The following is a 26775-nucleotide window of genomic DNA, read 5'->3' as shown; positions in this document are numbered from 1 at the left end:
GTTTTTGGTCAAAAGCTGATAAGGTTAGAATTATAAAACAAAAAAGTTCTACACTAAAACAATATTAATTTTATTGGTAAAATAAAAACAACAAGTTTTTGTAATTATAAAACTTTAAACAAACTTTCATAAGAATTTTTTTTTAGTGAAGTGCAACTAATTAGTTTAAATCAATCGCAAGAGTGAGGTAGGGAGTAAATTAGTTTAAAAAAAATTTTCGCGGTTGATTAGTAATTAATTGTTTCTCACTTGTGTAATCAAAATAATTAAGCAGCTCAGCTAATTAGTGTTTACACTTAATATACTTTTGTAGAAATTTTTGGCACAAATATTTCTGAAAAGATACATTTATCATTTTTAATTATCATTTTGTGTTTAAAGTATCATTTAAGTTGTTATTTTCTAATGCTAACTATTTAACTAGTCTTACAAAGTTCAATGAAATTTAGAAGTGCATACACAAGTTAAAGTTATAGTGAGTAAAATAAAACCAGTAATATAAATATATTAGTCAGAGAATCTTAAGTAAAGTTAGTGTTTGTTTTATACTAAGTTATGTTTATTAATTTAATTAAAATCTTTCAGAGTATAGAGTATTCCACACCAAACATATATAAATAACAAGGTGTTTCTCAAGTATAATAAATTTAAGTAAAAATAACTAAGTATTGTTTTATGTAAAAATTTTTTAAAAGGGCTTTAATTTTAACCTATTAATTATTACACTTTTTCTAAAAATTTATTATAAAATGTTTTTATTTTTTGTAAAAATAGCTGACAATTAATGCAGTTTAATAAACATTTAAAAGGTACACATAATCTACCATTGATCATATTTTAAGGTTAAAGATAAAAAATTATATTGAAATACTTTTTTGGGTATGGTGTTTAATTTCTTTTTATTTATTAAAGTTATCTTTTTACTTAACAAATTTTATTAATATGGGTAAAAGTTTTAAATATTAAAGAAAATAGACAAAACTATTTACAGTTAACTTTTGATACATTTTATAAATACTAAAACAGCATTGTTGTTTTATTATTAAAAAACAAAGGTAAAACCATAGTTAAATCGAAACTATGTGAAGCATAAATGAAAAGCAACATAGTAACACAAATTAATATACAGTGAACTATTTATTTTAATTGTTTTATTTACATGGTCATGTGTTAAAAATATTTATTAAGTTTTATTTTATTACTGGTCACTAATAGACTAATACTACAATTTTCTACTACAATTTAAACAAATAAATTATTTCATTATTTGAAAAAGAAATGACTCAAGGAAAGCTATTTAAAAAAGTTATTTAGCTAATTAAAAATATATTTATTTTTTTATATAGTAAATTGTTTCATAAGTTTAAAGCTTTTAATCTCTTCTGGTAAATAGGTGAGTTAACCTAGGTGTTTAACAGCATAATATTTTTTTCAGAAGACAGTTTCAGTAATCCAAATCTTTTTTTTCTGAAAAATCTTGAAAAATAAGAAATTTTCTACTAATTTTTAATTTATTTCTATGTTACAGCACTTAAAAGCACTTAAATTTAATGCCTTCACGAACCAAATACGTAAGTTTATTTTTTTACATACTTTCATTGTATTACTGAAATACAATTAAGTCAGTGTTGTTCAGCTATTTAGCAAAATGGCTTAAATGTTTAGAATAGTTGTACAAAACCACTAACTTTAAAAATTAACAGGAGTTAAACATTGTTTAATTTTTTGCAACTTCACTTAGAACAACACATAATTGTTCTGGCAAAACTAGCATAATAAAAAAAAAGATGTTGTATACTTTATCTGTTTAGAGGTCCATTGATATCTTTTTTATTTATTCTTGTAACAATAACAATCTACTCTCTCATAAAGTTGAAAAAAAATTAACTTAAACTGTTAAAAGTAACTACTTAAGAAAGCTGTATAAAAACAATTGACCAAATTGGTTATTTTTTGTTTTCTTAGAAAATATGTTTATAGCTACAAATCCAACTTGAGAAGATTTGTCTATTACTTTTATTTTTGTATAAACGATGTATAAATAAATGGCAAGCTACTTGTGTTTAAACGATTTACACGTGATAGAATAATTTATAGTTATTTTATGTTATAAAACAGTAAAAAAAGTGTTAAATATCATTTTTTCATGAGTTGAAAATAAATTTAAACATGTATTGTTTATCAATGTATCACCAGGTAAATTACTGAGTTTAAATTACTTACAGGAAAGGACAGTTTTAAATACATCGTTGGTGCCCCAGTTGAGCACGTGGAAGTGCGTCAAAGTTACGAGGGACACGGGTCATGAGGACTACTATTACTACGACCCCGATGGTAAAGAGTACCGGTTAGAATTTTGTTAAAATTTATTTGTAGGTATTTTGTTTCCAGACTTTTTTTATGTGGCAACTACCACAAAAATACATTGTGCACAGTTTAAGACGATTTAAAGAAAGTAAAGTAAAGGTAAAAAGTTGATAATTTAAGCTTTAATTAGTTTATAACACAAACTATAAGTAAATAGAATTCGTTATTAAAGCTTTTAACATTTATGAGCTTAAACATTTAAAGTTCACAGAGAGTATTAATTCCCGAAGATATGTCCTTTTTTTAGATTCTATAGTTTTATGAGATTATTAAGTAGCTTAAGCTCAACTTATTGATTATTACGTCATATTTCTTAGATTTTTTGTAAAAAGTTATTTTGCGTTATTTTTTATAAAAATCTATGATAAAAATATTTTATTTTTAGTGCATAAAGCTTAATCCCAAAAGAGTGTTAAGTAATGTATGTTTTTAATAATATACCCGATCTGTTGTATTCACTTTTTTTTCTAAATACTCTAAACAATTGAAGTTACTGTTTTGTAGTCAAATATTTTACACTAATGAAATTCACGATTAAGTGACAGCCAATTGTTAGTTAAACTTATATATCAAATTTCTTTATAATTACAGACTTTATATGCACACTTTTGTTCATATGTTTTTGTTTACTTAACTTTGGAGAAGTTTGTTCATTAAGATTTTGAAAAACCTTATATACACCTTTTTGCAATTTTAATATGACATTCTTTACAGTTCGCTAGCAAAAGTTGGCATTCAAATTGGTAAACCAGGGTTAGAAAAAAGGTTCCGAAGGGACCTTACACTTAGAGGCTCAGCTTTAAGGGGACAAGAAAAGGAAAGAACTTTTAAAAATATCAGTTCTAAAAAGGATAGAAAAAGGTTTGGTTTTCTAGCAATAGATTTTTAAATTTAGTTTAATTTTTTGTTTATTTTTTATAAAGAAAAAACTCAAGTACAGTATAACCTTTAATCAAACAAGCGGTTTTACTTTTTAAGTCGTATAACAAAAATAAAATTTTACCAGAGGAAGAAGTCAAGATAGAAGTAAAGAAAATAAGAACCGTAAAACTCAAAGCTCACAAAAGGATGCTGATGAAAAAGATAGGGTTAAAGGGTTAGATTTATAGTTTCAAACAATCAGATATTTACTTTATATATATTTATATACTACTAACAAAAAAAGAAAACAATGTATATGAGCGATTTTCACTTATGATTTAAAAAAACAAGTTTATCTTAAGTGCTACTGATTAAAACTGATTAAAGAAACAGTCCTTTAACAATACAATAAGGTAAACGTTTATATACATATGTTATGTAGCAGGCACTCCAGAGAGATAAAAAAGTGTAATAGATCAGTTGATTCGTTGCCAGCTGAAACAACAAAGTGCTTGAGTTCAGCCGAAAACAAAGGTCAGAAACTTAACAAAAAGGTAGGAAAAGGAAACTGTTCTGATGATGTTCTTTCAAAGATTCGAATTGCAAGCGAAATGAAAGATAGCAAAGGTGGCGATGAAAAACTCTGCTCAACTAATTCAAGAAAAAATAAAAAGAGGTTTATATAGACTGCATCATTTATTTTTTAGAAGCATGTAGTACATTATTATCTCTAGCTTTATACATAAAGCATTACACTTCTAAGTTATAACTGTCAACTTAAGATTATAAGCAGTCAATAAAACATAAAAATGAAAAAAAAAAACTTCGCTTTAATAGTTCGCTGACAGACTTGAAAGAAACGTTTGTTATTAAAGTTTTAGAACATATTTAAAAAAGAATGTTTTGTTGATACGTTTAATAAATATTTTCACAAGCTCTCAAAATAATATTTTTTCACACGACTAGCTTAAACTTTTAGTAATCTGAAATATTAAACAATTTCATCTTATCAATGAACTAATGTTTTCTTTGTAAATCAATCAATTTATTTTAAATCAATAATAACACTCAACTTGTGTTTACAGTGGCCCAACCCAGTACAGAGTACATTCTACAACAGTGTCTCAAAAAAAAGGCGGTAACATGGAAGGACTAAAGCTAAATTTTAAGAAGATAACGGATGAATTTGAAAAAGACTTTGAAAGCGAACTTCAGGAAGATCGTTGTTCTAGCACTCAAAGCTTCAGTTCAACTAACTCTGTTGAAAGATCAAACAGGTATCTAGAAAATTTAACTATTTGAAAAAACAAAAATGTTTTTTGCTTCTTTATTATGTAAACAAAAAGGTATTTATAATTGCAGTATACAATAGTTGGATAAACTAAAGTAATCATGTATTAGATAATAACAAAAAAATAAAAATATATAGCTGACCATTTCTTCTTAAACAAAAGTATTTCTGCTAATTTCAATTTAATATTAAAAGCAATATGTTAATTTTTGGTTAACATATGTTTAATAAATTTTAGAAATAAGTGTTTTAAACTTCTGACGAGGTTTTTTTAAATTAAAAGGTTTTTTTTTATATCATTGTTGTTAATGTTTGTGAATTTTTCCATGCCAATTTTTAATTTAATTGTACAACTTTACTGTTGGTTAGAATTATCAAGTTTACTTAATACAATATTTAACAAAACTTTACTGAATAAAACAAAGGTTTTTGCTCCTATTTATGCAAAATAATGTATTTAAAATTAAAAAAATCAAATAGCAGTTTAACTGCAATTAATTAACAAAAGACATCTAATATACTAAAAAAAAAATTTTTAGGTTGTAACGAGATTTAAAAAATCAACACTAAAATTGAAATTTTAATACAAACTTAACTTTCAATAAACACGTGATCTTACTTATTTTGGGTATCTGAATACATTGTTAATTATCTAAACATTTACATTTAGTATACTTCTTAAACTTAAGTATTTTATACACTTCTCTTCGAGAGCTTACAACCTAAATTAATAAAAACATTTTATGTATCGAGAGTGTATTTAATGAATAATAACATTTAAAAATAAATAGAAATAAAAAAACTATTAAAAATAAATAAAATAATTTGTTTAATGCTATACATTTTATAGATATGAACAACAGACAAGCATTAAAATGACTTTTGATTATGATATCAACAAGTCATACTCGTGGAATGAAAACAAGATGAAAAAGATGTTCAAAGCCGAATGCATTAGAAAAAACTTGGTGAGAGCTACAAATACAAAACTCTTAGCTGAGCATGAGAACAAAACCAGCAAAAGTATAAGACACAAGGAAAAGCTAGGAAGAGACGAAAATTCTTCCACAGACCTTTCTGCTGAAGAAGGAATATTTTTTAAAGTTGATCAGCAAAAGGGTCTAGCCAACAAGAAGACCGTTGAGTTCATGTTTGTAAAAAACAGTTACCGTGGAAATGACATAGAAAGTCTTCCTGTTGTGGCAGAAAACATCAACTTTTTAGAGTTTCCTGAAAAAATGACTGCAGGTTCGTTGTACTACTCTATTATAAAGGCAGTAGGAAAAACGCCTACAATAGAGAATTATCTGCGAAACGAAGAAATGATAGTAGGGCTGTATAGTGAACAAACACATGAACAAACACGGAAATTAGATGGAAATGAGCTCATGGAAATTTATCATGATGAAAAGTTTTCAAAATCTTGTTTAAGTAAGTTCTGATTAACTTTGGTGTAAGCGCTACACTTTTTTACTTGATAAACAATAAGTTTTTGTATTGATTAATAACATTTATTTAAATTTAAACTACAAAATATTTAATTGTGTTGACTTAGTTTTAGCTCTACACATTTTTTTAATATATCAATGATAGTAGTATTAGTTTAAACCACATAACAAAAGTTTATTAACAGGTGGTCCCGCAACCTTTCTTGAGATCCAAACAGAGGAAAAGTGGACACCAGCATTCTGTTACGTCACAATGAACAAGCTGCTCGGCGAGTTCCCGACATTTGACAAGTTTCTCAAGTGCGAGAAGGCGATGACGTATGCTGCAAGTCAGAAGCACGTGGCCGGTATGAGTGACGAAGGAAAAAAGGAATTTTTCAAAAAAATCCACGATCATTCGGAGTATTAAAGTATTTAAATGAAAGCATTGTGTTCATAAACGACTATTGCTTATTTTATATTAAAAGAACTGTTGTTTTTTTTTGCCATAAATGATTTCAAGTTTTATTAAGTATTTAAATGAAAGCAATGTATTAGAAAATGATTATTGTTTATTTTATATAAAAAGAATTGCTGTTTTTTTTGCCATAATTGAGTCAAGTTTTATAAAGTATTTAATTGTAAGCAATGTATTAGAAAATGATTATGGTCTGTTTTATATTAAAAGAACTGTTCTTTTTTTTTATAAATGATTATTGTTTATTTTATACTAAAAGAATTGTTCTTTTTTTTTGCTATAATTGATTTTAAGTTTTATTGTTTGTTAATTTTTTTAAATAAAAGCAATGTATTTATAAATGATAATTGTATATTTTATATTAAAACAATTGTTGTTTTTTTTTGTCATAAAAAATTTTAAGTTATATTGGTTATTTAAGTATTTAAATGAAAGTAATGTATTAGTAATGATTATGGTTTATTTTGTATTAAAAGAACTGCTGTTTTTTTTTTGCCATAAATGATTTTACTTTTTATTGATTTTAGAATGAGGTGTTTCAGAGGCATATATATTTTTTTTGTTACCATTTCTTAGTTTATAATTTCATATAAAAATTTTTAACCAGAAGTTTTTAGAAGTTTATTAGAATCTCAAAATTTTAAGCTCTTAGTGTCACAAAACTTAAATTAAATTTAAGTGGATTTTTAAATTAACTTATAAAAATAATGTTTTTAGTAATATTTTTATATTATATTTTAATGGAATGTAAAAAACTTTTTGTTTCATTTGATATACAGCTGACTTTATGACATGATTACTTTAATAAAATTCATATTTAAGAAAAGTACGTAAAATATTTACATTTTTTAATTATCTCACATCGTGTATTTTAATTTCAAAGAGCTTTCTTCATAAATAATTTATTTTTGTTTTAAACACAGATTAGTTTATTTACTAACAAGATTACCTAAAAGAATTTAGGTAACATGACATAAAAAAAACATCGTTTAACATCACAAAACATATATTTTGGTTAATAAAGAATTGATAAAAATTTAGGATGAACATTTTTTGGACTACTACTTAAACTAACTAAGTATTGTGTTTGAGAACTTTAATATATTTTCAAATACATAGCTGATTTTTTAACTTAATACCATCATTTACTGAATTTTAAGTTGAGTTTTATTAGTTTCAATAGTAATAGTTGAGTAGTTTTAGTATTTGAAGCAACATTTGTCATTGTAAAGCTAAACCTATTAAATTTCCAATCCTGCGATAATTACAGTAAATCTTATAGTCAAATTAAGCATAAACTGTAAAACATGCAAGTTTTAACAAAAAATGTAAGATAAATAAGTGATTTAACAACTGACTGATTGAAGTAATCAAAATAAACAGTTTATATAGATTGGTACGACATATAGAATAGCCAATGTATACATTGAGGACTGTATTGTGATTTAAAACAACAAAAAAATTTATGATACTAATGAATTAACTATTTGTGAGTATTTTTTTCCAAAATTACTTAATAAGCAAAAATAAAGAGGTGATAAAGAAACAACATTACAAAGATGATTTAAGTTAAAAACAAGTTTAAGTTTTAAGAAAAGTAACAATTTGAGTTTATGATGACAAGTTAATAAGTTTAAATGAGTAAGCTAAAAAAACCAATAGTTTAAATCAAAGAGCTGACAAACTGCGATTCGGTTTTTATTATAAATGGGATACAGCCCGTAAAAAGTAAATCTGCGACAGCTAAATTTTATTTTAACTTTCACTATTTATTACGAGGTTTATGATAGTGAATAGTAAAAAAGAAGGAATAATTCACGACATATTAGTCTCGTTGTTATGAAAATCCCCGAACAATTTTTTTTAACTTAGTTTGCGACAGCTAAATGCCTGCCTACCCTTTAACTGAAGTACAAAATATATGTACAAAATAAAATGCATAAGGGTTCCTATTTTATGGAATATGTACTACAACTTTTTTAAATAACTGAACTGGGTGAAGCCCGTGAAAGACATATTTTTAAAAAATTGGCTAAAGAATTGTAAAAGTTTTATAAAATTCTTCCGACCCCTTGCCTGGTTAAGTCACTTCAACTTTTTATTTTACCTTATTTTATATTCTAAGTCATTAAAAATTATAGTGTATAAAATATAAAGTTTTTTTTCTAAGGATTTTAGTGGTATTTTACAAACATCTTTATGTTACAGTATAACGAAAGCTTTTTCAAATTAAAACTATTTCAAATCATTAACAGTTGTTAACTAATATTTATAAAACAAATTAGCGCATATTTAACTTTTATAAAAGTTTAAATAAAGTCTACTGTTAGTTTTATAGTGTATCTTATAGTTGATAGAAATAAAATAAATTAAAGTTTTAATAATATTATATTTAAAACGCTCATAAAAAAGGCTTTATTGGGCTTTGTTTTAATTAACATTTCATCTCAACACAGACATTTTATTTAAATCTATTTTCTTTTTTTTTCTAATAACAAAATGTATTATCAGTATACTAATTTTTTATTGTGCTTTTTAATAACTGATAAACTGTATTTTTACTGTCCTGGACAAGACGTTAAAAGGTATCTGTGGTGTGCGACTCAACAACCAAAAGTTTTTCATGCACTATGTCCTGCGACCCAAATGTTTTGAGCGCATTTCTTATCATTCAATAAACTATAATATTTACACATGGTAATGGTTAGTCACTGAATTAAACTTCTAGCTCTTTTGGCTTATTTTTAATTACAGAGTAAATATGATTGTTTTTAGCAACAGTATACTCTTATCCTTATTTGATTTGAATATCTAAATTCAAGGATCAGCAGTTTGTTGTAAATTATAAGTTAGATTTATTAGAAATGTCTTTATAACTTCGCACTTATTTAATAAATATCCTTTTGGGCCAGAATAAATCAAAACTAATAGTATATTGTAAATTAACTCTTTTAATGGCAAAATATTAAATGATATTTTTTTTAGCAAAACCGATCACTGAAAATGAATTAAAATGTCATTTGTTGATCTTCTATAAAACTATCTAAATTTCGAGTTATTCGTATTGTTTTGCTTCATTTCTTTGATTGTTGGTTTTTGGCTAAAAATATATCACAGACCGGATATTTTTTATGGCGGGTATTTTTCCAGTAACTGATCTATACTACAAAGTTCTAGCAGCTTCAAATACGTTTATCAAAGTAACTCATATAAAAACTAGAAAAAGATGTTTTAGGGCATTAGCTTTTTTCTTCAGTTAGCTCTAACAAAATAAAATTGTACGAGTTCTAGCAATCTTTATTTTTACTAAGTTGGTAGTTTCAATATGTCGAAAGTCGATATTCTTATAAAAAGATATAAAGTCCCCAAAAACATAAAACTAACGTTCAATAAAATCTTTTTATCTGTTGAAGCTGATAAATATGAATAACTATTAATCGACGTACAGAAATATTTTTTTTAATCTGTAATCAATTTAGAAACGTATTTTGTAACTGCTAAATTAAAGTTTAGTTTTTTATTTCTTAATAACTTAACTTATAGCTTTTTACATTTGCTTTTAGTCTGTGATACTAAAGTTTTAGCAACTAGAAAAGTAGCAGTTTAACGTTTATATTACTTTTGCTTTTTAAAATCATATATTAAAAATACATCAATTCTTTTTATGGCACATTTCACTTTGATGTATGACTCATCCACGATTGATTTTACAATTGGTTTAATAGTTTACATACTGGTAAAGAAATAGATTTACTAATAATAACTTATTTATAAATAATTTAAATAATTGTAAAACAAAAGTTTTTAAGACTTCAAATTTTAACAATAGCCAGTTTGTTTTGCATAATTTATATTCGCGAAGATATTATATTTTTGTTTACTTTAACTCTCACTTAAGTCAGTTTTGTAAAAGTGGTTTTCTATTTCGATAAACTTGTAAAACACAAATATTCTTTTATTAGAAATCGATGTTTTTAAATATACGGCTTTAAAAATTCAAAGTTTATTTTCTACTAATGTTTAGTTATTTCTGATAAAACAATAGTTGAGGTTTATCTAAAAATTTTTTTGAAATGTATAAAAAGTTATTAATAAAACAACTAGACTTAGATTATTAGTTTATTCTAATGTTTAACAAAAAGCAAAAAACCCAACAAATTGTTTACAAAAAATTAACGAGTTATGAATTCAAGAAATTATTAACTACTAATATTTAACAAATTTAACACTAAATTTATTAACTCACAAGGTATGTTTTAATAAAACAAATTAATCTAAAAGTGAAAATGAAATTCACTGATAAATACTACGGTTCGCACACTCTGTAGCATACGAGTTGTTTTGACCTTGAGACGGACTGTTGAGAGAAGGATAAATGTTGTTTCCACTACCACCTACATATGAAAAATATTTTTGTTGAACTATTGTGTTATTTGACTGTACAAAGTGTTTAGCAATTTTTTTACAGTACTCTTTTTAAATTACAATCGATTATAATGTGTAACAATAATAAGAAATACAGAACAAGCTCCTTACTTGTGTAACTGGGAGGGCCTGAATAACCAGCACTGCCACCTAGAGTTGTGCTACCTAAAATATTATGTATTTTGCTAAAACTGACTAAATACGTACGTTTAAAGGATATAAATTAGTAAGATAAATTTATACGCAAAAGTATTACCGGTAAAGTATAATTCGTAAACAATAACATTATTTTAAACAAATATATTGCCAACTGCAACATTAATAATTTTTTGATTTAAACATTAAAATTAGTCATCGAAATTTGTATAAAAAATTAAAAAAAAAAATTATCTTATTTTAGTTTCAAAACAACTATAGTACCAAATCTATAAGTCTTATTTTTCGTCCGATTTATTATATAAAGGTTCTTTTTAGATGTACTATTATAATGAAACTATTTAAGATTAAAGTTTGTCACTTACCCATATATCCAGGTCCTGTAGATGTTTTGTAATGGTTTTGTTCATCACCTAAAAAGCATAAAGATCATTATAAAATTTTTGGTTCGGTAAAAAATTCGTTAAAAGTTCCAAAATATTGTAAAATACATTTTTAGCTGACTTATCATTACAGTGAGAAATATAACAAGGATGTATAATTACTACATTATTAAAAGTCTAGTTAGAAAATTTTGCTAAATAAACAACCTAAGACTTCAGTATTCGGACTGGTTTCTTCTTCTGTGGATTATTTTTATTATTATTATTATTAATACAGCAAATAAAATATTCAAAAAGTAAAAATATAAATTTTTATTGAAGAATATGTATTTTGAAATACAATTTTCATTAAAGTATTATAATATTAAATTTTTCTTTAGATTAACCTCACTAATCTAATACGTATTTCGTTTTAAGCTCTATTAATCAAAAAACAAAACAAGGTTTAATCTTAAAGAAATAAAATAACAACTTACCTTTGTACTCAACCTTTGGTATAATCATATTCATGTTTTGACCATCTGCAATTAAAGTTTGAAATTAATAAAACATTTATCGAAAAAAAAAGTTTCATTATTAATTTAAAACACTAGTTTTTATTCATGAGCAGTCAAGCATTTCAAATTATTACCGTACTGATTTCGACCTGCAAACTGAGCATTTTGTAAGTTTTGATCCGGGTGATAGGCATCTGAAATGTTTAAAAGTGCTATAAGTGAACAGTTGTTTTAGGAGGTATTGAGCTGTTTTAGTAGTTATCCATTAAATTAAAACGATTTGCAACTAAAACATTTATGTTTTTATAAACCACTAGGTGAACACTTACTGATGAACAAAAACGTCATTATGAAATAAAACTTACCTATATTGTGACTGTCAGCTTGATGAGAATTCGTTGGTAACGAACTGTACATATTGTTCATCCTGTTATTATGTTATAAAACATGAGCATGTTAATAAACACTTAATAATGTTTTATGTTTATTAAAAAATTGCACATTGTGTAACATTTTTTATTATGGGTATTTAACAACTAGAGAGCTACGGTGACAGTTTAATGTGTTTTTAGCTTTAAAGACAGCAAAAATAACAATCAAAAAATTATGAATACGTTTAAAATTCTTCCTGCATAGATCAAGTGTGCCTGCAGTGCCATAAAAATAAATTTCAACTCTTTATTTTGAGTGGCAGTGAAATAAATATATTACTTTAGCGTTATTTGGAAAAAAAAAGATTGATAAAAAAATTTATAAGCTCACAGTTGTGCGTTAAATGGTTAAGAAATGAGAGACTGGTAGTTTTTTAGTTTTTTAGTGAGTCAAATGAGCACAGACTAAAATCTCAGAATAAGCTGACAATTTCTAAAACGTTCGGCTATAAATGATTTAGCTGTGTCAATTTTTTAGTGACGACTGGTTTTCTAGAGAGTAATAATTTGACTCTCTTTTGAGTTTGATTTATAAAAAATACTTTAATTTAATTACTAATTACAAAACTTAACAACAAAATTTCTATTTTTATTTACCTACAAAAACAGTCAATTACTGAAGCTAAAATAAGTTTAAAAAATATATATATGTTAACATTTTTTTATTCTTGTAACCAGTTTTGAAAAGTTATTAAACGAAATCAATCCCACCAGTCATCTTAGATATTTTTTGTCATACCTGTTAACTTATTATGCTTTTTCAAATGTGATGACTACACAACCAAAAACGACAGCATCCGAGACAACCTACGACTAGTTTCGTTCTTTTTTAGACTCATCAGGCAGGCATAGTCGCGAGAAACCGCGGATGAGATCTTCCCAAGCGGGATTAAGTACAAAGTACTAAAGCGACCGTTTAAGGATATAGTTGAAAAAAAATAACAGCTAAATCATTCACAGCCTAACGTCTCAGACACTATCAACTTATTGTAAGGTTTTAGTGTGTGCTTGTTTGATCAGTTTTAAAAAATATTTATTTCTTCCAGGATCAACAAAGTTGAGATGTTATGTGTTATCAACAATAAATAATAATTTTCACCACACAACCAACAAAAAAAAAGAATCCAAGAAAACCTACGACCTGTTTCGTCCTTTTTTGGACTCATCAGGCAGGCATAGTCATAGGAGAACATCTTAACTTTGTTGATAATCGCCGAAAAGATCATTGGATAAAACTGATTAAACGAGCATAGACCAAAATCTCCCAATAAGCTGAACATTTCTAAAACTTACGGCTGTGAATTATTTAGCTGTATACTTTTTTTTTAACTTTACCTTTAAACGGTCGCTTCAGTACTTTGTACTTTAGCCCGCTAGGTAATATCAACTGGGTTTATCGGCACTATGTCTACCTGATATGTTCTAATGAGGACAAACCGGCTGTAGATTATCTCAGATGCTGTTGTTGTTGGTCGTTTGATGAAGTTCATTGTTTATTGTTGCTGGCCGAAATGAATATTGGTTAGTACAATTTTTGATAAAACTTCGAAAGTTTTTTTACAATTAAACAAAACAAAAACAAATTTTGGTCATTAATTCTTTTGTTTTTGATACAGATTAACAAAAAAATGGAACAAGAAAGATTAAGTAAACATTTTTTAATGTAAAGTTGTTTGTAAATATTGTCTGGTAGTACATTATGTTGTTAATAAAAGATACAGCTAATCAAGCAGTTGATTGTAATATGTTTTTTTTAATAAAACATTTTATATTTGTAAATAGGACAATTAGATTCAAAAAAAGTAGGTATGTTTTTTTCAAAGCGTACTTAAGTTATTATTTGAGAATACAAAGAATAATAAACACTGACAACACCGGAGAATATTTAGATAAAAAAATATATAATTTTGGAAGATATGCAAACAATATTCAAAATATTTTCGTACTTGATAATTATTTAATTTATTGAACTAGTTTAAATAAAAACACGATAAACTTGTATTAGTATACTGGTATTGTATACTATTTGCATTATCTATTTGTTTAGAAAATCAAAGTATTTCATTCATTTACAAAGTTATAAGTGATAATTAATGCACTTAACACCAAAGTATTTATTAAAACAAACCATATATTATTTAATAACTTTACTTATTATAAATATTAGTCAACATTAAATTTGTATTTTGTTTTGTTTATTCATTAATCAAAAACTTACATGTTAGGCGTATGGTTTTGGTTTAGTTGAGGAATACCTGGAATCATCCTGTAACAAAGCATAAAATTATTTTTTGTTTAAAACAATATTCAAAAAGTTCAAAGATTTTAGAGTAATCTTTAATGGAAATAAAAAAAAGTTTAAAATAGATAATTAACAATATTTAACAATTAGTTTAATAGTTACATTGTTATATTTATTTTATAGTTACTTTTTTTTAAGACTTTTTAGAAATAAAAATCTTTACTCAACAATTTATTCTTTTTTGTTTTATATTAATATGTGGGGATCGAAAATAAAGTTTATTATACAAACAATAAGTGTGTTTGGTACAACTATTACTACTAAATTATAATGCTTGATTATATCGTGTAACAAACAGTGCTAATAAAATTTTAATTATTCACTGTCGATTTAACTTTAATAGAATTTTGTAAATCTAAATCTGAACTTTTAAAGTGATTTCGTTTGTTGGCTATAATGTTGTTACAACAATATTTAGCATTAGTAAAAGTGTTACAAATATTGAAAAAACTAAAGTAAGAAAATAGAAAAAAGAAATAATTTTAGATTCTAGCATTCTTTTTAATTGAAACTTAACATAAGCAGAGTTAGACTTAATAAAAACTATCATTTATTTTATTTATAAAAACATGTATATTTAAACAAACGTTTTTGGCGATTTCTTCAAAAACTTCCTGTAGATAAACGCAAGTATTTCAGTTTTTGTTAACGAAAGAGACAAGAGGGTCATGATATTCATGACACGGAGAAACACTGTTTTTTCCTGTAATAAATACATTTTTACAAACTTCTATAAAACAGTTACTTACTCGTTATTAAATACTTTTATGAAAGTTTATCATCTGTTTGTTAATCTAATGGTTATTATATAGCATGCTTTTCGTAAAACAATAAACAACTTTACTTTGAATAAAAAGAAAACTAAAATGAAAAAACTGTAAGATTTTAAACCAATAAGTTTAGTTAAACCGAAATAAATGTTTAATGGAAAAAAGTTAGACATAGAGAAAGATAGAAATTGAACCAAAGTTGTTGATGAAACTTTGAATTAAAAACAAAAAATTAAACTTTTTATATAGTTTTTTTATGGATTAAATTAAGTTTTAACTTCTACTAGCTTAAAACAAAATAAGTTTTACAGTTTATAAAAATTATATATGAAATACTTTATATAATTTTAACTTTAAAGTTTTTTAACTACTTAAGTAAAAAACGAATAAACAAGATTTATTTTTTAGAATTCCAGGAACATCTATAACTAATAATACAACAATACTAAAATTATTGAGAGTTTTACCTGTATAAGCTATATCAAGCTTCAAAAAAAGAAACATAATTGTTAAACTTTAGTCTTGAAGTAAATTTTTTATTAAATCTTGGATTATTGTATTTATTTAAAAAAACAGTTTCTAAATCTAATTTACTTCTGTTTTCCGTCCACGAACATTTAAAGTATAAATATTCTTAACTTAATTAACATTTTGAACGTTATATTAACGATATTTTAAAATACTAATGACATCAATCAACACTCACGTAAGGTCTCGAAACCCAGCACGAAACGTAGCCCTGCTTTCCATCGTCCAAGTGCTGGTGGCAAGCGCGAGACACAGCGGTTTTTACTTTGACATCATTCTCCCTGCAGATGTACTGCCCAGGGATTTCCCCCCACACGTAATTGGCCCAGCTGTTTTGCTTCGTGATGACGTCACTCAGGTTTTCGTCAGGAGCGTAGTAGGGTTTCTGAATCTGTAAAGAACAATAATAATGTTTTGTTAGGTAATTTATATTGTTTTGTTCTTGAGCATGCTATTACTAAGTATAACAAAATAAAGTTACCTTTCATAACTGTCGTTTAGTTTTAATTTAAGTATTTATTAAACTATTTAGTTTCTTAGATTTCAGAAAAATAATTAATCATAAGTATATTGCTTATTTATAAAAAAACTCAAGAAACAACGGAAAAAAAAACTAGTTTTATACTTCAGCCAACATATTACTTACTAACTATCACAAAGCGTTGTTGAGTAAAAAACATGTTTAAAAAACAATAAATATTTATAAATAGCCCACACTTTATGCTAAGACAAGATAGGGGTTAAAAATGGCCTTCAAAATTTATACAATTTCTAGTAATGATCAAATCTAAACTGTTTATCAAATTTGCGTGTTTAAACACTTATTAGTATGATAAAGGTATGATAAGAATAATGAACAAACCTGATGGTTAAAAATTGAAAAACCCATATACATGAACAATGATTCAATGGCAAGCCTCGCAAGAAGACTGATGAAATACCAAGCTCTAGTGCTGTTATTGTCGACAACCTGTTTTGTAGTAATTGTTGAGCGCTTGTATCTAAACTATCATGTAACTCAAACTTTAATTAGTTGTTCAATATTTTGTTTTATTAATTTTTTAAATAAAGTAGAAAAAATGATAAAACTATTTTGGTATGTTCAACTACAATTTAATAAAACTATTTGGTAAGATATAAATAAGTTTTATATAAAATTTATGTCAATTTTTTAGTAAAAAAAGAATCAATCATTTAAAAAGTATGAATTAGATGCTGAATACGTATAATTTTCATTTAAGCCTATTTAAATTTTCTATTTCTATATATATATATAAATCAAGTATTAAGAGTATATTAAGCCCACAGTTATAACTATATTACTACTATAGAAAGTTTTAATATAGATATTTCAAAAATTTAAACTAGTATAATATTATAACTTTACTAATAAATATAGCAGTCAAAAAAGTAAAATTTCTTTAGAGCTAATGTAATAGTTAAAAACTTACTTTTTTCGTAGTGCCATCGATATATTTATTTTCTACATTGTAATTTCCTATTTTTTGACGAGGTTGCAATTCATTCATGAGGCTTTGTTCAGCCTAAACATTTGTTATTTATTTTGAAAACTGGTGTTTTATGTAACTCTTACTATATATAATTATATTTTTGTGTAAATAAAAAAAAAATAGATGTATATAAGTAGAAACTTTAAAGTAGTAGTTTTTGTTAACTTGACTAAACGGGGAGCTTAAATAGATTATTATATTTAAAAATGATACAAGACAAACACAGTTTTGTTTCAGTGATTTACTTGAAGTATTAGAACAACAATTCAGATATCTAACCAATGTGATTTCGTTTTATTATTACAAAGTTATTCAAGCTAGTATGATAAGATATATGGCATATTATAGTTGAGGTATATATTACCCTTTTATCGCATATTTAGAAATAGAGACATAAATTATGACTACAAAATATATTAGAATTATCATAATCTAAATTCAAAAGTACAGTAACCTCTCGCTTATTTACGCACATTTGTCCACAGAAAAAACGCGTAAAGATACGAGAGATACCATATATTCTTACTATAATGGCTGTTTTTTGATATTGCTTCTAATAAAAAGCAGACTTGGTACTTTCCAACTTTTAACAATTCGTTTACTTTGTTTATAAATATTATAACAAAAGATAAAACTATACATATTTAAAAAAAGGAATTAAATTTATATAAAATAATATTACTTAAATTTAAAATTAGTAAAAGTTTTCTAAAAGTACTTTATTTCTTTATTTATATGTGACTTATTTGATACTTAACATTTATATTCTATTCTACTTAGCGAATTCATTTTATAGTGAAGCAGTTGTTTACAATTAAGAAATGGTTTGGTGTCTATATTAAAATTTGTTTCTTTAGCCTTTTACAAAAATATGCATTTGGTGCTGTAATGGATTTCTTTTGACCAAAAATATATAAAATATAATAAAAATGTTTAATAAACAATGTTTATGTTACTAAAACTTTTTTAAATTTGACCTTTGCCCACATAAGGATAAACTTCTCTTGTATTAAAGATATATTAATGAATTTTTTGAGTAGGAATGAAATTTCATACCATAAGAATTTTGGGTGTTGAGTTTAAAATTTTTATTTTTTAATTTTTTAGAATTCTAAAATGCGTAACTAAACGAGAGTGCGTAACGTCACGAATGCGTAAAGATGCGAGAGGTTACTTTAATTGTATTTTATAACACGCAATTTACTATTAGCTTAAACTGCTTTATTTACAACGGTAGATCTGAGTGTAAGAGTTAACTGTTCTAGTTATTCTAAGTGTAACGCACCCTTTATCATAAGGGTGGGCAACGTATGATCAAAAAACTACAGACCCACCAATTTACAAAATATAAGAGCCCTGAAAAGATAAAATTACCAGAAATTATATAAATTTTGTCTGGTATACTAATTTTTAAAAAACATACACTAAACAATCGGATTCGAAATGAAGAGCAAAAGCAGTTTTTTGGTATTTCACAGAATATTTGAAACTTTCACTAGATCTAGTAAAAAACGTCAAACAAAATCAATTTTTATTGAAAAGATTTAGATAGTTGCGTAATCTTAGAGAGTAATTAAAATTAGAATGCTTCTACAGACCGAAATCTAAATTTTTCTACCTGTAGCTCGCCGATTAAAACAATGGTCATCTATTCTCTATGACATCATTATGCATCAACACTTACTTGGTAATACTAAAGTTACCAATAATTAAAGTACTTGGCAATACTAAAGTTACCAATATTAAAGTTTTAAAATGCAAAATATCAACCCTTTAGTGATTATTTAACGAAATACAGTAGTATTTCTTTTCAGTATACACTTTGATTACAAGCAAAAATGCGTAATAAGAAAAAAGAAAATTTTCTAATAATAATCAAAGATTGAACTTCAATGACATAATTTTCGCTCAAGAAAAGCTTTTATGTGTTAAAGACTCAACGTGCAATTCGTACTTAAGAAGGGCATAATAAACATAATATTACTACAAATAGCAAAGAAATTAAATATTTTTCTTTAATTTAAAAATATTTTTGTCACTTTCCAAAATATCCAAACGAAGTGCTACGACGTTACTGCTGTTCAAAAACTTACAAGATAGCCTCCTTTACTTCAAATCAATATTAACAATAGTCGTATACTTATAAAAAAGGAATCAAATAATTGACTTATTTAGGTAAGATCAATCGTGCTATGCAAAAAACAACCATTAGGTACGACAGAACTAAATAAAAAAGAAGTCTTTTTTTAGGAATTATACTTAGAATTCTTTTTAAACAGGTAGAATTGTTATTTTTAGCACCAAAAGAGTTGTTTCAAAAACAAAGAACATATTCATAGGGGACAGTATATTACAGGCCCGTAACGTTTCTTTATTTGGATTGTTAAAAACAAGTTAGATTTTTTTGCTTTAATTTTTCATAAGCGGTCTTAGTTTTAGAATGCCATCATTATTTATATACGCATGGTTTTTTTTACATAGCCCGTTCATTTAAAAGTCTGATCGGCACTAACATTGTACCCAGAGTAAGCAAAGTCTATTAAGCTTTAATAAATTGATACTGATACTTACTGTTATCTGAAAAATTAAAAAGTTTTAAATATATAATTATGTAAAATACTTCAGTTCAGTATATAAAACATCTACTGAAAGTTGATAGTTCAGAGTCTAAATATGTATTTGCTCACTAAATTTTAAACATCAATTTAAACAACAACTAAAAAATAGTTTTCATTACATACATTGACTACACAATGTAAATTGTTAATTGTTTACAAATATGAGTTAATATTAAAAAACTCAAATGAAATACAAGTAAAAAAAAAGTTATAGTCTTTTGTTAAAAATTCTAGACAGTACTTTCAATTCCTTAATTAAGGGGAACAGCATTAACTCTTTCAAATGCATAATGAAAATATTATATTTTATATCATCAACAAATTTTTTAATTACTAACTATACAAATAGTGTTTTAACAATTGTTTACATTTTAAAGTAAAACTAATACTACTTGGTTTTTTAAAACTACTGAGCACAATGCAAAAAAAATGACTAAATATAAGGTAAATTGTTATTACACATTTATTTATATATCTAATATCATAAAAATTCTTAAGATAACTAACATTTTGATTGTTGTTACCAAACGCTTGCTTTACATTCTCTTCAGTAATTTTTGCTTTATCACAATCGTTTTGTTGGTTACTGTGAAAAAGCATAAACAGTATGCTAGGTATTGATACTGCCAATATCTGTTTGAATAAAAACTATTTGAATTTAAAATAAATATACTTATTATACACAACAATTATTATAGTTGAAATGTTTGGTTAACAAGTACCTTGAAACGACTATTTAATTCTCAAGAATTAAAATACTTAAAAATAGTTTAAAGGACTATAAGTCAAACAGTAATATATATTTAAAAAAGAAAATCACATCTGTACGTTTAATAATACATAAAAACTTTATTTTTTCTTTCTGAAAAAGTTTGAATGTGTTTTGAGAAATGGCTAGAATAAGTTTAAAACAATGTTATTTTAATAATTTTTAGAAATATTTTTAAACGATTTTTTTTTTAATTTAGCTTCACTATTATAATACTTCTTATTAGACCTATATGTAATTTTTTTAATAAATTACTTATTGAGTTAAAAGCTATTTAGTTATTTTTTATAAGTTTGAAATGCCTGAACTTAAATTGACAGAAATTGAACTAAAATGTAACCGAAACTTTTTATAGCTTGAGTGTTTAAAAAAAAAGGAAAACTTTATTATTCATTTATATACTTATATATTTATATATATCTTCTTCATCTTTTATTTTGTTTATTTGCCAAATTCAATAGCACATTATTCTATGAAAAAATCACATGTAAGTATTGAAACTATAAATAAAGTTCACCTGAAGAAGCCAGAATTTTAGATGAGGCATCTTTGCAAAGTTGTTGTAGCACATTTTTGTGCACCCGGGATTGACGTCATTGCATTCAAAAGCACTTTGCTCATCAACATACGCTGCAAAATGTTGTATGTATTACAGTATTATAGGGAAATTGCTGTAGTTATTTATTCATGGAATTTTATCTTTAAACTTATGCAAATGAGATACAATTAAATTATTAAGGGTTGCAACTCATTTTAAAACTTTCCTGAGTGACCCTATACTGTACTAATTCATCTTAAGTTTTTTTGAATCCTTGGAAAAATAGTTGAATTTTTAGATAGGAGATATTTTACTGGTGAGAAACTTAAAGTTGATGCTAAAATGGAATATTATACACTTTTTTTGCAGTTTTTAAAACTCACAGGTTTTAAAGTGTAGATAAATTAATCACTTGATAGCAGTTAAAAGACAATGGCTTTCTACATTTAAGCAAATTGACTTAAGAAGTACAAGTTTTTTATGATCAAATTTCTCTTTTTATGTGAATCTGTAAAATTTAAATAAAATAAAAACAAGATTTTTTATTTTAAACAGTATAAACTTATTGTTATGTGTCTTTTATTTAAGTGGCCTTGGTTTTAACGCATGGGTTAATCGTATTAGCAAACATGCAATTATAACAAAATCAAAAAATAAATTCTTCAAAAAAAACTTTTTTTTAAACACCAAATATTAAAACTTTATCTACCAAATCACATTTAAATTTTAGAAAAAACTGGCCTGAGATTTTTAGAACTTTAAATAGATCCTGTGTTTTAAAAACTAAACTGGCAAAAGATATTCTGGAATTGTTTATTTCAAAAACTAGCCTGAGTTATTTAAATATTTTCTAAAGCTGCAAACCATTCTGATATATCATGAGTATTCAGAATGTGTACAACCCTGTTTACATTCTAAAGCTTATCACACCTGATTTTATCCAATACGTAGTACAACAACTACAGTTAGTATCAAATATAAAAACCAAAATATACCTCCGCCAACTATGACCACTAAGATTAGCAATCTAAAACCAAAGTTGAAAATATACCACAGTTTTCCAAAGCCACCTGCATAGTTTTGAACCTACAAACAAAATAATAAGCTGATTAATACTAAAATTATGCTCTTAATACCAGTAATATTCATGGTATGATGTAGTATAATTGTAAACAAGTACTTACCTGTACAGCTAGAGTTTCTAATGTTTGCCACATTACACAATATTATTCTTTACTTAATAGAGTTCAGTATTTTAAATTCTACTTTCTGTGAAAAATGAGTGAAAACTTTAAAAATATTATATTTTCTTTGTATAATATCATTTTAAATTAAAAACCATTAATATTTATACAAATTGAACTTGATCAAAACTGTTTACTAAACTCAATTACACAACTCTTATTATTGTAACTGAAAGTTTATAAAACTTTAAACACATTGTACTAGATTTAAATTGTATAACAAATATATAATTTATAAAAAAACATTAAGTTAACTTAGATAAACGCTGCGTTATAATATTTGCTTCAAAATACAGTTTTGTCACAAAATATATTGCTGAGAATGAAATACATTATTAATTTTGTTTTTATTTTTATCCATTAAAAATTTTTTTCATAATAAACAATGCTATTTAAAATCTCATTACTTAATGAACAGGATCTAAGATCAACTTTAAGACTACATTCATCTTGTACTTGTAGGTTTTGTAGGATAATTATGTATAGTTACTTCTAAATATTTATTTACAAATGCATTTACTAACTGTATAAAAAAAAATTAGAAACAAATTTCTTCATTAAGTGTCTTTCTAGAAGTTTAACTGTAAAATTGTATTCAATACTGAATTTGAGTACTAGATTCCCTTACCAAAATAAATATCTATGTTCTAAAATAATATCTAAATACTTAAATATTTTGGTTATATATTTAAATTTTTCTATATCACAGCTATACTATTTAAAAAAAAAATATTAAATAAAATATGCCAAGTTCACTTTTTTTAAATTCTAATGGAAAGCTTAATAACTCCACATTTCACTTAATAAATTGGAGTAAGTTTGTTATCATTCATTCAAAATAAAATTAATGATTTTAAAAATTATTATTTGGGTTTATATTAAACAAATTTTAAAGAAATTTATGTGAGTAAAAAACCTTTTAAGTTTAAAATAAAAAAGGTTGATGTAATATTGTAATACAAATGCAATGCATCCTTCTTAAAAAGGTAGTTTTATTTTGGTATTCAGGAACTGCCCTTTTAACAAGGATGCATTCCACATGGTTACATCAATCTTTATTTTTTTTATTAAGTTCAATACTTTTTCACACATAATATTTTTCAGATTTGTAAAATAAACACTTTAATACAATATAATATTTATTTTAATCATTCAATATTACTATAAAAACACTTATAAATATTTTTTTTTTAAATACTGTGTGTTTAACGGTCATCAAAAGTATTAGTATTTTGACAGAAACTTTAGAAGTTTTTGAAAGGAATTTAATCAGATGACTAATTTAATTTAAGATTTAGATTATTTATTTTGTATACTTCCTAAAATGTTAAATTTATAAATTATATAAATTAATTCATAATATTTTTCATTAAGCAATATTTTAAAATGTTGGGTTTATTAACCTATGGCATTTATTTAGTTAAGACGTTTTTAAATTTTACAGGGTTACCAGAATTTAATAAAAAAGGAGTTCTGAACACTTAATAAAAGTTTGTTTATTTCTTTTAATTTCTAGTGCTATTTTTTAGGAACCGTGTTAGTGTAACTTTTAGAGACTTATGGAAATTTTATACTAATGAAATAGAATTAATAATTTAGTTTAATAACAAAAAAATCCAAAAAAAAACCTTAAATGTTTTTCTTTTAAACTTAACAAATAAGTAGTACAGGTTATCAGCCTTATCTAACTTTTAATGAAATACTTAAGTTACTTCTTATTTTATGGTACAATACTATAAGTTATTAGTAATATCACTAACATTATTTTAGTAACAACACTAATGGCATTGCATGATCTTTTTGTTGGGGGTGCTGCAGATTGACATTGTCAAAGTAGGAAATCCCCTAGTTTGAAACATTTAGACCAAAAATAAAAAAGTAATATGAAGAAAAAGAAAATTTCTTAGAAAAGAAGTTTAACATGTTTGTTTATTTATATAACGTATAAAAAGAAACCAACACATCTCTTGTACCTTTGTATACACCTTTTCATGAAAACTATAGCTACATTATTTTTATCTACGTCCTAGGTGGTTTCTGCATTTGCACAACTATAAATTTACTAATTTGGTTTTATAACTTGTCTATCTAGTAATAAAAAACAGAAAATAATATAATAAACTTAAGAAAACTGCTCAAAGTTTCACTGCTTGAGTTGCTCCTGCTCGCGTTTTCCCTGCTCGAGTAGAGCTACAGTTCCGGCATTCCACCCCACGCGACGTCAATGAATAACACTAACATTATTTTAGTAATAACAATTTCCTATCATGCATTGATAAAACACTAAAAAATCTTTGGTACTTTTTTTTAAGTTTATACTTCATAGTTCAATAAAAATAATTGAACAAACATCAGCTACTGTTATCAAAAAAAAATTATGGTTCAATATTTTGATCTGATAACTTGTTTTAAATCGAAATCATTTTATACTTTTTTCATTTGATATCGACCATAAATATGTCGATAACCAAATAATCTTTGTACACCGGGTCCTTGGACCAAACTTTTTGAGTCCTTTTTTTATTTGTATATTTTTTATGGGAACGAGTCTAAATTGCACAAAGTTACTAAATTGCACGAGAATAAAATTGCACGACTGCACAAAATTGCAAGAAGCCAAATCTGCACGAAGCCAAATTTGCACGAGAGCACAAAAATTCACAAGGGAACACAACTACACGAAGACGATTTTGAATCAGGGGTTAATTTTGCTTAAGTTACATTTTTGCACGAGAGTAATAAAGTATAATAAAATAAAAAGAAAAAAAAAGTTACTGACCGAAGCTAAGGGCTAGAGGTAACAGTTACAGTTTAAAAAAAAAACGAAATAAGTTTTAAAAAAAAAAAAAAAAATGTATATAATTAAAAAAAAAACTTAACGGTTGAGGATAAGGGTTAGGAGTAACAGTGATAGTAAAAAAAAACTAAATTTAAAAAAAAAGTTAATTAAATTAGTAAAAAAAAAAAATAAAATTTAACCCGTGCAAAGTTGTCTCCGTGCAAAAGTATTTTCGTGAAATTTTATCTTTGTGCAAATTTACTCCCTCGTGCAAACGTATCTTCGTGAAAAGTATCTTCGTGCAATTTAGTAAATTGTGCAATTTTGTCCCCTCGTGCATTTTTGTACGCTCGCGCAGTTTAGACTGCTACCCATTTTTTACATACACTAAATAATAGTATAAGTTGGTAGTTTAATATGTTTCGCTTAGAAATATTTGTAAACGCATTACTAATAAGAACTATCTAGTTTGATTAAAAAACTCTTTAGCATAGTCTTAAGGTAGTTATTTTAAAACTTTTAGTTATTATTTGACAAACTTTAAATTTAGCAATTTATTAATTAAACACAACACTAGATAAAAATAAAGACTATTGAATTAATAAAACTAAAATAAACAAAAACCAAAATTGAGCATTTAAATAAGTTTTCCTACTTCACTTAAACATTTTACTTTTAATATAGACTGTTTAAAACAAATATATTTAATATTTTTTAAACTACTACAATAAGTATACAAAAACTAAGAACCATTTACTATTTATTGTACAACGTAAGTTATAATTACAAACACGCGACTAAAGATATATATATATATATATATACATATAAGTATATATATACACAGTAGACACACTTAAAAAATCTAAAAATTTTACTTTTTTTAGTCTTATTTGGCGTTTCTTATTCTTACGAGCCTAATTACCTCAATAGTAACCAAACTGCGAACCGTCTGATTTCTTTTATATTTCAAACGAAGAATCATAGTTTCTGAACAAGTCTTAACCAACTTCCCCGGTTTTCTCATTTACAGCTGGATGCGCAATCTAAATGATTAAATTAATACTTGGGGGTGCATTGCAAGGATACTGATCCGGAAGCTTAATGATCAACTCAAACTCTTCTAAGTTGTCACTTGCATCAACAGGTCTCATCATACAGACTCTGAAGGTCTTTAAATCACCACTTGATTGTTTCATCGCAGTGTTATCCGTGACTTCATATTACGACTTCTGTGACGTTATTACTATACGATGAAGTGAATTCTTTGGATCCCCAAAGATTCGTTCATCGCAATTGGTATTAATTTTTCTATGTTTTTATCGAGTGGTGTTTGTTTTTTTAAATTGTTAAGATATTAATATATTAGTTTAGATTTTCAATTTAAAATTATAGAAAAA

The 26775-nt window shown here is 25.3% G+C and overlaps 1 protein-coding gene across 1 annotated transcript in view; it reads right to left on the bottom strand.

The window, feature by feature from the left end:
* Positions 1 to 10717: 10717 nt before the first annotated feature.
* LOC145840590 (uncharacterized) overlaps positions 10718 to 26775 on the bottom strand; it is a 37628-nt gene continuing 21570 nt past the window's right edge. The window contains exons 10-18 of the mRNA XM_082947898.1: positions 21332 to 21444; positions 20553 to 20678; positions 16779 to 16886; positions 16095 to 16307; positions 15206 to 15321; positions 12251 to 12312; positions 11865 to 11909; positions 11371 to 11418; positions 10718 to 10818 (exon numbers count right to left, since the gene is read on the bottom strand). Of these exons, the coding sequence (XP_082804024.1) occupies positions 10718 to 10818; positions 11371 to 11418; positions 11865 to 11909; positions 12251 to 12312; positions 15206 to 15321; positions 16095 to 16307; positions 16779 to 16886; positions 20553 to 20678; positions 21332 to 21444 (932 nt within the window). The remainder of the gene's footprint in view (positions 10819 to 11370; positions 11419 to 11864; positions 11910 to 12250; positions 12313 to 15205; positions 15322 to 16094; positions 16308 to 16778; positions 16887 to 20552; positions 20679 to 21331; positions 21445 to 26775) is intronic.

This window comes from Thalia democratica, chromosome 1, assembly GCF_965202585.1.
Source record: "Thalia democratica chromosome 1, ktThaDemo2.hap1.1, whole genome shotgun sequence".
Taxonomy (NCBI): domain Eukaryota; kingdom Metazoa; phylum Chordata; class Thaliacea; order Salpida; family Salpidae; genus Thalia; species Thalia democratica.
This window is presented reverse-complemented; position numbering and strand designations above follow the sequence as displayed.